The sequence below is a fragment of the Notothenia rossii genome, assembly GCF_949606895.1.
Source record: "Notothenia rossii genome assembly, chromosome: 9".
Classification (NCBI taxonomy): Eukaryota; Metazoa; Chordata; class Actinopteri; order Perciformes; family Nototheniidae; genus Notothenia; species Notothenia rossii.
This window is the reverse complement of record NC_136907.1, coordinates 57,908,556-57,920,740: the sequence shown is the minus strand read 5'-3', so window position 1 is coordinate 57,920,740 and position 12,185 is coordinate 57,908,556. Positions and strand designations below refer to the sequence as shown.

At 40.8% G+C, this 12,185-nt stretch overlaps 1 protein-coding gene across 1 annotated transcript in view; it reads left to right on the top strand.

Annotated features, from left to right (window-relative positions):
* Window positions 1–12,185, top strand: part of xrn1 (5'-3' exoribonuclease 1) — a 32,374-nt gene that overhangs the window by 10,663 nt on the left and 9,526 nt on the right. Inside the window, exons 16-30 of the mRNA XM_079647736.1 lie at window positions 206–323; window positions 725–820; window positions 1,293–1,396; window positions 1,975–2,109; window positions 2,725–2,887; window positions 5,019–5,132; window positions 5,508–5,606; window positions 5,697–5,812; window positions 6,077–6,223; window positions 6,645–6,734; window positions 10,361–10,496; window positions 10,652–10,708; window positions 10,939–11,071; window positions 11,736–11,805; window positions 11,922–12,111. Of these exons, the coding sequence (XP_079503862.1) occupies window positions 206–323; window positions 725–820; window positions 1,293–1,396; window positions 1,975–2,109; window positions 2,725–2,887; window positions 5,019–5,132; window positions 5,508–5,606; window positions 5,697–5,812; window positions 6,077–6,223; window positions 6,645–6,734; window positions 10,361–10,496; window positions 10,652–10,708; window positions 10,939–11,071; window positions 11,736–11,805; window positions 11,922–12,111 (1,768 nt within the window). The remainder of the gene's footprint in view (window positions 1–205; window positions 324–724; window positions 821–1,292; window positions 1,397–1,974; window positions 2,110–2,724; window positions 2,888–5,018; window positions 5,133–5,507; window positions 5,607–5,696; window positions 5,813–6,076; window positions 6,224–6,644; window positions 6,735–10,360; window positions 10,497–10,651; window positions 10,709–10,938; window positions 11,072–11,735; window positions 11,806–11,921; window positions 12,112–12,185) is intronic.

Here is a 12,185-nt window from a genome sequence, read left to right as displayed (position 1 = left end):
TGCGACTGTCACAAAAGCTTAATAAAGAATTATCTTTCAGAATAATGAAAAATAATACTAGAGATTCAGGTCAACATCCTTTTTATAAATACAATTGCACCTCACTTGAACAAGAGTAAACGGATAATGAAACAAATAGGTTATCAAATGTTGGTTAAAGTGTTCAGAGAGACTCCATTCCTATGACATTTACTGTTTGTTACAGGAAATCAAACATCCCTATGGATGCTTGGTATGTTCCTCTGGACCACGTCAGCAGACGCCTTGACCGCTCAGCTCTGTACTTCTGCGGCTTCCCCACCCTGCAGCACATCAAGCACAAGGTGTGTGTGTGTGTGTGTGTGTGTGTGTGTGTGTGTGTGTGTGTGTGTGTGTGTGTGTGTGTGTGTGTGTGTGTGTGTGTGTGTGTGTGTGTGTGTGTGTGTGTGTGTGTGTGTGTGTGTGTGTGTGTGTGTGTGTGTGTGTGTGTGTGTGTGTGTGTGTGTGTGTGTGTGTGTGTGTGTGTGTGTGTGTGTGTGTGTGTGTGTGTGTGTGTGTGTGTGTGTGTGTGTGTGTGTGTGTGTGTGTGTGTGTGTGTGTGGACACCTTTTCTAGAAAAGAAAGGAATGACGTATTGTTGTAGGCTCACCCGGAAGTTAGCATTGCGTTAATAGCTTGTTATCATTGAATATTAAGAAATGGTCTCTCACCCCTCTAACTGTTCCTGTCCATGGCTCACTTTTAGTTTTTCAAGAAGAAGAGTGGAGTGATGGTGTTCCAGCAGAGCAGCCGAGGGGAGAACATGATACTGGAGATCCTGCACACCGAGGAAAGCGAGGCGGTAAGCTATTTACTAATCTCATTTCATAAAGACACTGCTGAAAATAAAGACTTTAGCATTAAAAAAAATAATTAGTAGAATACCAGGCACACAAATGTCTAATAGGTTAAAAATAATGAAGTGATGTTTTTTTGGACAGACGTAGCTTTATAATAGAACACATGTATTGCTAGTTATTGCCATAGGTGCTGACTAAGAAATGCAATGAAGCCGGTTTCCTCTGGTCGATGAATGGGATACAAAAAGTGTTTTGTATTGTCATCTTGACCTTCTCGTGTCTGCACTGTGTAGGTGTAATATGTCGGAGAACAGGGTTCTGGTTTAGGCATTTTTCATAAATACTAAAACACCCAGATATAATATTTAGTTTTTCTGCTAGTTACTTTTGCTCGTACTCTTTTAAACACTGTGTATATAAACGTTCCACTGAAACCTACTGACCCCTGTGTCTTTTCTGTTTGTTCCTCTTTAGTTATGTGATGCTGTGTCTGCAAAGGTTCTTGGGAAGTCTGTGTTTGTCAACTGGCCGCATCTAGAGGAAGCACGCATCATCGCAGTGTCAGATGGAGACGTCAAGTAAGATTTAGTACTGGGCTGAATGTCTCAAATATGTATATCTTTATTTAATTCATCACCATTTTCACACTCTGGCTAATTCTTCACATGGATACATTATTAAAAACATAGAGTAGAATGTAGGTATAGCTGTGTTTCAGGAGAATCTGTGTGATTTTGAAGGAAAGCCTTTATCAGCCAATCACAACTTAAATCAAATAATTATGTTGATGGAAAAGACACATCCTGTGATAACGAGACACATGCTGAATTACCTAATGTAGCATGCATGTGACTTTTCTCAAAGGGAGTTTGAATAATAAAAGTATGACGGCAACAACACACATTTCAGCCATTTTGAAGAAGCACACCTAAAAATAAGTACTATATTTTTAAGTAAACGCTCTTAACTTGAACAGATATGTTTTAGTTGGGCCTAGTTATCTGGTTAGAATATGCTTTAGTGCTCCACAGTATTACATTGCTAAGTTTCTGTTTCTCGTAACTGGGTGTGTTTCCTCTCCCGTTAGCATGCTGAGAGTTCTGTCTGTAAGAAGAGTCAAGCTCTGACACGTGAAATTTCTCCCTCTGCTTTGCAGGTTCTGTCTAGAGGAACCGCCTGGTGTCCAGAGACTGTACGACAGGCCCTCCACCCCCCCTCCCTCTAAAGTCAACTGCATGTCTGACAAGGAGCAGAAGGACTGGGTGAAGGATGTGCAGGGACTCACTGAATAGTAAGGCACAGTGAACAACAGACACTTTAGAATGAATAGACAAAGCACAACCGTTTTAATAGTACTCATATCTTTGTATTCATCCTGTTGCTGCATTTTAGAATGAAATAAATAAAAGCTAAACAAATATATAAACAATAGCAATACTGTGCAATGAAAATAAACAATTACATAAAGATATTATGGAAACTAACAATGTATACCTGCCTGATTTGCACCATGACTCGACACTGCAAGGATTATTCTTCCACATTGCAAAGCCACAATGATGATATGATGATGTGGGCTGTTCTGGAAGCTACATGGCTACAAACCTTTGTAGCCATGTAGCTTCCAGAACAGCCCATACAGATGCGTTGAATATGTCTTGGCACTCAAATTCAATCTGATCACTGGAAAATATGAATGTAAATAACCTTAAAGATCTTATTTGAGAAACACCATTGATCTGGATGTTGCCTAGGTGGTTAAGATATTTCTAAACGTCTCCTAAGTGTTAAACCAAACAGCATCATAGACCGTCAAAGAGCTATCCATCCCTAAATTATGATAACGTGTGGCCTCTCCTCTCTTATTGTCCAAATCCTCTCTTAAAATGTATTTTCTTTGTTCCAGTTTCAATAAGAGGAAAGGCATCATAGTGAACGAGACATCTGTGGTTTTGTACGGCCAGACGCTGGCGGGAAGGAAATACGTCCCCAAAGCCAACGGGGTGGTGGAGCTGGAGAAGCAGTGGGCCAAGCAGGTCCTCCCCTTCGCCTTCCAGACCGTGGTTAAGGTACATGCCGAAACATACAAGAAAAGAATACTCAGGTGATATTTGAAAGATAGCCAGGGTGAGATGTTAAGCTGAGATGTGGTGATTCCCAGCAGGGAGACGAGACTGCGGAAAGATCTGCCTGAGCTGAGGAGTGCAGACAAGCACATTTCACTTTCAAATAAATAAAATGAGAACAAGTGTGTGTTATGTGAGCAGTGATTTGCTAGCATATTTCAGGGTTCGTACGGTCATTGAAAACCTGGAAAAGTCATGGAAATTCAAAATGTAAATTCCAGGCCCATGAAAAGTTATGGAAAACAATATTTTTCCCAAAGTCATGGAAATATAACTAAAGTTGCGTCATATATAATTTACATTTAATCTAATCGCCGAAATAATCTGCGGTGGCGAGCTGTTATGTGCCATCATGACGCGCATGGTGTTATTTTTTAATATATGAAGCGCGAGCTGTATGCTCGAGTCTTCCTGCCTGTCGGCTGAACTCTGCTGCTCCGCGATAAGGGTCTAACTCCAGCAGCTACATTACCTACGGGTGCGTTCGTTAACAGTAACTGTGTGGTCCGGAGTCACTGTGGCACAGACTGGACCGCTGGTGAACAGCTGTTAGAACGGGCTGTTCAGGTGTTCAGAGCAGAGCTCACTGTCGGAGCGGCAGAGCGTGATGTGAACTGAAAAGTTTTTCTGTCCCAATATTATTTAAGGAATCTTTGAGCTAGCTAGCTAGCATACATTGTCACTATCTGCTAACGTTAGCTTTAGCCTTTGTTTTCTAATAGTTTTTTTTCATAGGCTATAAACAGAGGTGGTATAAGTATATATATATATATATATATATATATATATATATATATTGTACTAGAGAAAAAGTAGAAGTACTCAGATCTTGTACTAGAGTAAAAGTAGAAGCACACAGGTCTTGTACTTGAGTAAAAGTAGAAGCACACAGGTCTTGTACTTGAGTAAAAGTAGAAGTACTCAGGTTGTACTTGAGTAAAAGTAGAAGTACCAGAGTGTAGGAATACTCTGTTACAGTAAAAGTCCTGCATTCAAAATGTTCCTCAAGTGAAAGTAGAAAAGTATTATCATCAAAATATAGTGAAAGTAGCGACAGTAAAAGTAGTCATTGTGCAGATTGGTCCATTTCAGAATAATATATATGATATGTTTTATAATGATTGATCATGAAAGTGTTCTCAAAGCTGCTAAAGGTGCAGCTAGTTTGAATGACTTTGTATACTGCAGGGTAGCTTGTGGATTTACTCCAGGTGGAACTAAAGTCTGATTTAACACTTGATTATATTTCACTTAATTAATCCAGATCTGTGAAGTAACTAAAGGTATTAAATACATGGAGTGGAGGAAAAGTACAGCATGTACCTCTGAACTGGAGTGGAGTAGAAGAACAAAGTAGCAAAACATTGAAATACTTGGGTAAAATGTTGACATACTTTTGACTTTACTTAAGTATAGTACTTGAGTTTATGAACTTAGTTACTTTACACCATGTGGCTATAAAGATAGAAAGACTTAAGCCTTGCACAGAGGCATGAAAATACATTTTATAAATGCTAAACAGTGCTGCCAAAATTATAAACTGACTGCTACACAATTTAAAATAAATGCTTTTATATATTTCTATTAGATGTGACTCTTTGGTGTTTCTGTTATTATTAACACTGCTGCTTTAGTTGTTCTGACTGCTAAAATCCTCTGTCATTCCGTGGGGTGGGGGAGCCGGGGGCTCGGATCCTTGTCACCTTTTTCATACCTGATGAGTTTGCATCCCTGACTACAGTGGCTTTAGCGTGTAGAAGCTAGTAAGCCTACTATTTGATTTGTTTTAGATAGGCACAACATGTTTCATATGCAGACCTTATTTTCCTGTTCCATGTTCAAATAAACCATTTTCAGTGGTACCGCTGAGAAAGAGTCATCTTTTTCGGTCATGGAAAATTCGGTAAAGATGGAGAAGTCATTGAAAATCATTGGTGTAAAAATGTATGAACCCTGATATTTAATGTACGGACGTGGTAGAATAATTTAGAGTGACATTGTCATCTTATTAAGTGATAATGCTGAATACTCTTGCTTTCTCACTCATATTCCTCACTTGCGTTTCTCTCCTCAGGACATCGAGGCATTTTGCTCGTCTGAGAGCTGCTTCAGGAGCCTAGACGAGCTTTTCCCTCCAGCAACAAATGTCTTCATGGTGGGGAACCCTTACTACGGAGCCATGGGCGAGGTATGTGATCACTTCTCAGCTTCAGTCAGTAGAGAAAGTACGTCCTCTCTCAGATAATGATGTGATACTCCAATCGTATAGCTTTTAATCTTGCAACATGTTCTTTTGGTAACGTCAATTCTTTTTGGAAGGCAACATGTTGACAATGTCTCCTCCTGAATCACGCCATCTCTTTTATTACTTTAAAACATTTTTTAATTTAATTGTATGAACCGTTTGTCCCGTCTTTCTTCTAATAAAACATTCTACATCATACCACAATATTCTACAATACACATTCATAAATTAATGGCCAATAGTTTCTTCTTGTAGATTACAAAATGTACAGGAATATTCAATATCAAGTCCCAAATCTCTTTTATTACTATCCAACAGGTGCAGGACTCTAGTGATGTCATCAACGAAGGCCGTGTACGAGTGGTCTTCAACGTGCCACACGAACCACAGCTGGAGCCCTTAATACAGAATCAGCATGTAAGAAACACCTTCACTCCTGCAAAGCCAAAGAAATGAGATGTAGTGTCAAGAATACTTTCCTCACGTGTGCACTATTGTATTCTGTAGAAGTACTGTGTGAAGTACAGTCCCGGATACATTCTGGCTTCTCGTCTCGGCATCACCAGCTACCTCGTCTCCCGCTTCTCGGGAAGCATCTTCATTGGCCGAGGCTCTAAGAGGAAGTAAGTGGAGAAATGGACCATACACGGTAGTTTTCACACGTTTTGCTATTCTGAAATGTCAATGTTCTTTCTTGAAAATATGTTTAGAATTGAAACTCCAATGGCCTGCTTATCTCTGAAAATAAAAATCCCAGCAGCCCATTCCACATCGCCCACTCCTGCTGTTAACTTCTTCAAACTCTGAATCTAAAAGTAGATTTGTTCTATTGAGGATAACTTTCTCTCTTTCTGTGCACCAATATCTTTCTACTTCCTTGTTTGCAGTCCCTGTGGCGAGCAGAAAGCAAACGTTGGCCTGAACCTGAAGTTCAACAAGAAGAACGAGGAGGTTCCTGGGTACACCAAGAAGACGGAGAAGGAGTGGCTCTACTCTAATGCTGTGGAGGAACTGCTGGCCGAATACCTGGACAGGTAAAAAAACATTCAAACAAATCCTGTGTGAGAAAAAGAATACTGTTCCATCCCTATTCATCTATCACCATGCTGCCGTTACATGAATCCTCCATTCTTCAGTTGTGTTAGAAACTCTGAAAAACTCCTATCGATTGGAAATGGGTTTAAAAAGTACATCTTAAAACATGCAGGCAGATTTCAAAGGGTTTTTGCTACAGATCTAGATTAAAGGTCACCTATGCTTTTTGGGGTTTTCCCTTTCCTGTAGTGTGTTATGCACTCATGGTGTTATGGTGTGCAAACAATCCCAAAGATCCCTCCAGAGGGAGTGTTCAAAATAGCATACGTTTAAAATAAAAGGAAATTGTAGTGTGACTCAAACGGTTACATTTTTTTTACTATTTCATACTTTTTATTGTTGTTTTTTGTGTCTTTCTAGATTTTCTGAGGTATTCAACTTGGTGTCCAGGAACAGTCATGATGACGTTTTCTATGAAGACGACATCTGGTCTGGAGAGGACCACAATGGGTAAATGCACACACGCACACGCGCGTGCGCACACACACACACGCACATACACATGCACATACAGAGTACTTGAGGAATGTTTGTCTGCCCTGTCAGATGGAAAACTAAGAAATGGCCATCATCACATGTATTCTACACCCCGTTAAGCTCCAACGTTATCGCTCTTTTTTTATCGGTACAGGAGACATTTAAAACATGTCATATGCAGTGGCGGCCGGCCCATAGGGGCGCTAGGGGCGCCGCCCCACCTCTTCCCACAAACAAAAAGAAATATTAAAAAAAATATTAAATTAAAAAATTTATTTTTTATTTTTAATGAACAAGGTAAATATCATACAATTGGTATTAGTAAAATCTATAATCTACAATAAAATCTTGTTTAAAATTGTGTTACGATGTCTAAAGTTACTGATAAGTCACATGTTTCCGGCCTGGCCTTGCCCTTGGCATTAGTTTATCATTATGGGGCGTTGCCCCCGAGCCAAACAGCAGCAACCAGCACGTTGCAAAAGTCTCAATAGTAAACTGTGCCGCCGAAACATAATTTCAGCCAATCAGCGCCGTCAAATATTTTGGTCACGAGGGCGCTCACTCGGCGCCCACGTTGCTTACGTGCGTTGACGTGAGTTGTTTTTTAGACTCGTGAGGAACTGTAACGCAGTCTAGGGGGAGCCGTGACGTCATCTTCAGTGAGCTCCCCAGAAAAACAACACAGCTGTTAGCTCTTAGCACTCAGAGCTCACAGCTCTTCATATCTGTTCAGAAACTAGATAAAAGTTAAACAAGTACAAACCACATACTGTCTGTGTCATGGCAAATACAGTCGCTGGTTTATTTATGTCTGTATAGGCCGTTGTTTTGAGTGTGGACGGTCGGAGCATTTACAACGTTAGCTTAGCCAAATCTCCATTGGAAAACACGCATTTTAAAATGTTTTTCGCCTGCCGTCTGTCTGCAGACTTGTCAAAGCCTTAATTCATGGTTTTTACTTAGCGGTATCAGTATGTTGTACTTCGGCATCATTTTGAAACGTGTATTACAATTAAATCACGGTCAAATATGTTCATCTTGTTGTAGTTGTAGCCCCCTTGACAGCGATTCTCTCTCTAGTTTAGACTGCGGTCAAGCCAGCCTCCACTCGGAAAAACCTAGTCAAGCCAGCCCTCATAAAGGACATTCTGATGTACAGTTTCAAAATAAAAGACCTTTGGGGACAGGGATGATAGCTCATATATGAGACTTCAAAGGTCTTTTATTTTGAAACTATACATCAGAATGTCCTGATTTTCTCTGAGTGACTTCATGGGGTGTCCTGCTATCACCCTGGAGTGAGATGGATCTATGATACTGGATAGTTTTGGTTTTATTCTCATCTAAAAACAGGGATGATAGCTCATACAATAGAGATTTCAAAGGTCTTTTATTTTGAAACTCTACATCAGAATGTCCTGGTTTTTTCTGAGTGACTAGATGGGATGTCCTGCTATCACCCTGAAGTGAAATGAGTCTTTGATACTGGACAGTTTTTGTTTTATTCTCATCTAAACACAGAGGGATGATTTTTTTTTACTCTACCGTAATGCATAGGATATTCGCGCACCGCAATATCACGTGAGGGCTGGCTTGACTAGGTTTTCCCGAGTGGAGGCTGGCTTGACCGCAGTTAGTTTAGCATTCCCGACTCAGCCTGGTTGTTCCTGGCCCTAGAACCACGATTTTATGGGGCCATTACATCACCAGAAGTCCCGATTTAAGGGGTAATTTCTCCCAAAAAAAAGTTTTAACTCACTATATCAACAGCCCCACCAAAAATATTTTCCACCAGCCACCACTGGTCATATGTATTATTGCTTAGACCCTCCAGAAAAACGCGATTCTGCGATCGCAGAATTTACCGCATAATCAGCAAAATGGCGCAGATTTTTTAAAAGGCCGCATATTTATCAAAAGGCCGCATAATCCCTGCATTTTTCCAAACAAAGTTGAGAAGAAAAAAAAGTTAACTCGTCTTGACGTGACGTCATCAGCTCGCGCATCACAGAATGTAAACAACACTGTATAGAGTGAACGTGTGGAGCTCACACGATAGAGAAAACACCAAGATGAAAAAATCTAACCCATCTCATTTACCGAAGAACATTTATACTAAAGACCGGGCAAAACGTGGGGGGAAACTATTCTGCACCCCGTGCAACTGTGTGTTGGAGCATAAGAGAAAATCGACGGTGACGACCCACTTTGATTCATTCAAACATTCGAAAATGCTTTCTGCTGCTGCGGACAAGAAAGCCAAACAACTCACGTTCACCGAGGCATCAACCTCCAAAACCCTTTCGAGGGCTTCAAGAAACGAAGTGAGTAGCCTACAAGATTGAAGCTGCAGATAACGAACGAGTAAATGAAAACACTGTGTGTGTGTGTGTGTGTGTGTGTGTGTGTGTGTGTGTGTGTGTGCGCCCAATTGCTTTTACAATAAATAAACATTGAATGTGTTTAATTGAATAGTAAAGGGGTTTAACGTCAGTGGCAGGTTGTGTGTGAGAGAGAATAAATAAGACAGCCCAATATTTAAAAAAAAATTGTTATTCTTTTTTCCCGCATATTTCGCAACTTCCCACCATTTCACCGCATAAAATCACATAAAAACCCCGCATGTTTAATCGCATAATCAAGGATTTTAGCCCGCGTTTTTCTGGAGGGTCTAATTGCTACATAAACACTATATCGCACTCTTAGTGTCGCCAACTCCGTTTCTAATATGCAATATGACTACAAAATGCGTCGATAATGTATTTTCGATCTTCCCAATTCAGACGAGAGATCTCTCCCCCTCCTGCTTGCGAGGGGGCGGTGAAGTTTACACACACGCAGCTGCTACATGCATGCAACACACACACTGAGGAGATGGCGGAGAGAACGCGCTCCGAGGTGTGGTTAAACTTTACCCGTCTCGATGTGGACAATGCTCGTTACCAAAAGTGCAATAAGAGTTTATCATGTAAGGGCGGCCACACGAGCAATTTGTCTAAACATTTAGCAAAAGTGCACCACATTCAGACGGAGGAATGCACCGGGTTCGACTGTCTTTCTAGTAGCTCTGTAGCCCCGTCCACTAGTAACGTTTCCACGTCAGGTGTTATGTACTGTATGCTAGCAGCAACACACGGAGTTAACTCAATTATACAAACATGGGTTAATGATTAGAGGTAACTGAGTTATTTATTTTGTTAAAGTTTCAGCTATTCTGTTTACAGTTCTGTCATCACATTATTTAATGTGATTTGTTAAAACATTGTTGTTTCTTTTGATGTGAAATATTATGCATTTAATTAAAATAAAAAGCAATGTTAGTTTTGTTCACAATTTGTTGAGTTAGTTGACCTTATTTCTTGTCAAAAGAACCGTTAATACTATCGTTAAAAGGACCGGATCGATAAGCAGTATTGATATAAGTAGTAGTACAGTTAAAACCTTAACGATCCGAATAATCGATTAATCGTTTCATTAATCGATTATAAAATTACTCGTTTGTTGCAGCCCAACCCCAGTCACAGTTTGACCACATCTCATGAATGAATTGGATTGATGGAGTATTTACTGATAATCTCTTATGTCTATGGACACAGGGCGGAGAAGGTCTCTGAAATCACCTCATGGCTGAAAAGTCACCCAGTGAGCTCCATCAGCAGGTCGTCATGTGACCTGCAGGTGCTGGACTCCGCCATCGTGGAGAGGATCGAGGAGGCGGTGGAGAAAGCCAAGGTGACACACACACACACACACACACACACACACACACACACACACACACACACACACACACACACACTCTCTTCCTACAGTTACTGTATCAGAAGCTCTCTTTGTGAACTCACACATTCTTCCTCTCTTCCTCTCTCTCACCGTCCCGCTCTCAGGTGAAGAAGAGCACCAAGAAAGTCAGAGTGACAGTCAAGCCTCATCTGCTCTTCAGGGTGAGTGCATTTTGTCTGAATGTGTCATTATTCAAAGGCATATGTGCTTATTGCTCAATTTCCTAGAAAAATGCACATGTAGCGTTTAGCTTTATTTAGCATCTGGAAATGGCAAAGGCAATTTTATGACTTATTATTGACTAAACAATAAATGTAATATAAAGAAAGTTGTGAATATAAATGCCAGTTGGTTTTGTATTGAACATATGAATGTGTGTGTTTGTGTGTAGCCCATGGAGCAACACCAGGGTGTGGTGCCAGACCCTGACTCAGAGTACCGCCTGTTTGACCGCATCATCAACACCAGGGAGGGCTTCTCCGTCCCCCTGGGATGCAGAGGGACCATCATCGGCATTCAAGGAGGTGAGGACACACTGTCATTTCTTTCATGCTTCTCATGTTATTGTTTCTTTCACCTCGCTATCAACAAAAGGTGGGCAATGCTCGATTTAGTCCTGCAAAATGGGAAGGAAATGACACCGATAAAGACATTTTGCCCCAGGTTAATAAAGTCAGACCACACCGTTGTTATCGAGTACATTGGGCATTTTACAAGGAGCTGTGCTGTGCCCGATGGGATCATCAATCGACATCATCACTGATATAGGAGATTTTGCTCCAATCACTGTCTTCATCAACCTTATAAGGCACTTTTAAAAGGCCAAGTCTATTGTTGGCTGTGATAAATATTGAGATCTTGACTTGTGTTCGGGTACAGATACTTAGTAGTAGCATAGTAAGTAATAGTAGCATTTGTAGTTTGACTTTAAAAACATGCCTATTATAAATGGATAAACAGGATTTTTTTTTTAAATTAATCTCTGCAACACAATACATTGAAGTCTTTGACATAACGTCAACATCTTCACATTCTGTAAATAATGTTGGTTCATTTATTTAAGCTAAAACTCTGGTCATATGTAACACATTTCACCTTTTTAAGGGAATCCTGCATGTCCAGAATATAAAGGAGAGAATATACATATAAACTATAATACTCAAAGTTTATATTGTGACTGTCTTCCAGCGGAGCGTGAGGCCGAGGTTCTCTACGAGGTGCTTTTTGACGATGAGTTTGCTGGAGGTCTCAACATCAGGTGATCACAGAATCTAATTGTAAAATATACAGTAGGGAAAAGCCTCCCACTCCTCACCAGAATGTTTTAAGAGCGGACATGTGAGTGCTGACGGTTGAATGGTCCTGTGTCCCCAGGACTAAGTCTCCCCGTGGTTACCGCCTCCCCCCCTGCGCCCTCATCAACCTCACCCACGGACTGAGGGTGGATCAAAGCTGCCACAAGCTCACCGCCATCGTCAAACCTCAGCCCGCCGCCAACTTCAACTCCCAACGCCAGGGGTCCAGCCTCAACCACTCCCCCCGATCCCCTTTCACCCCCACACAGGTAAAGATAAGATAGGATATATTGTATTGATCCCAAAATGTTTGATTTTTTTTCATGACAGCAGCATAAAGAAA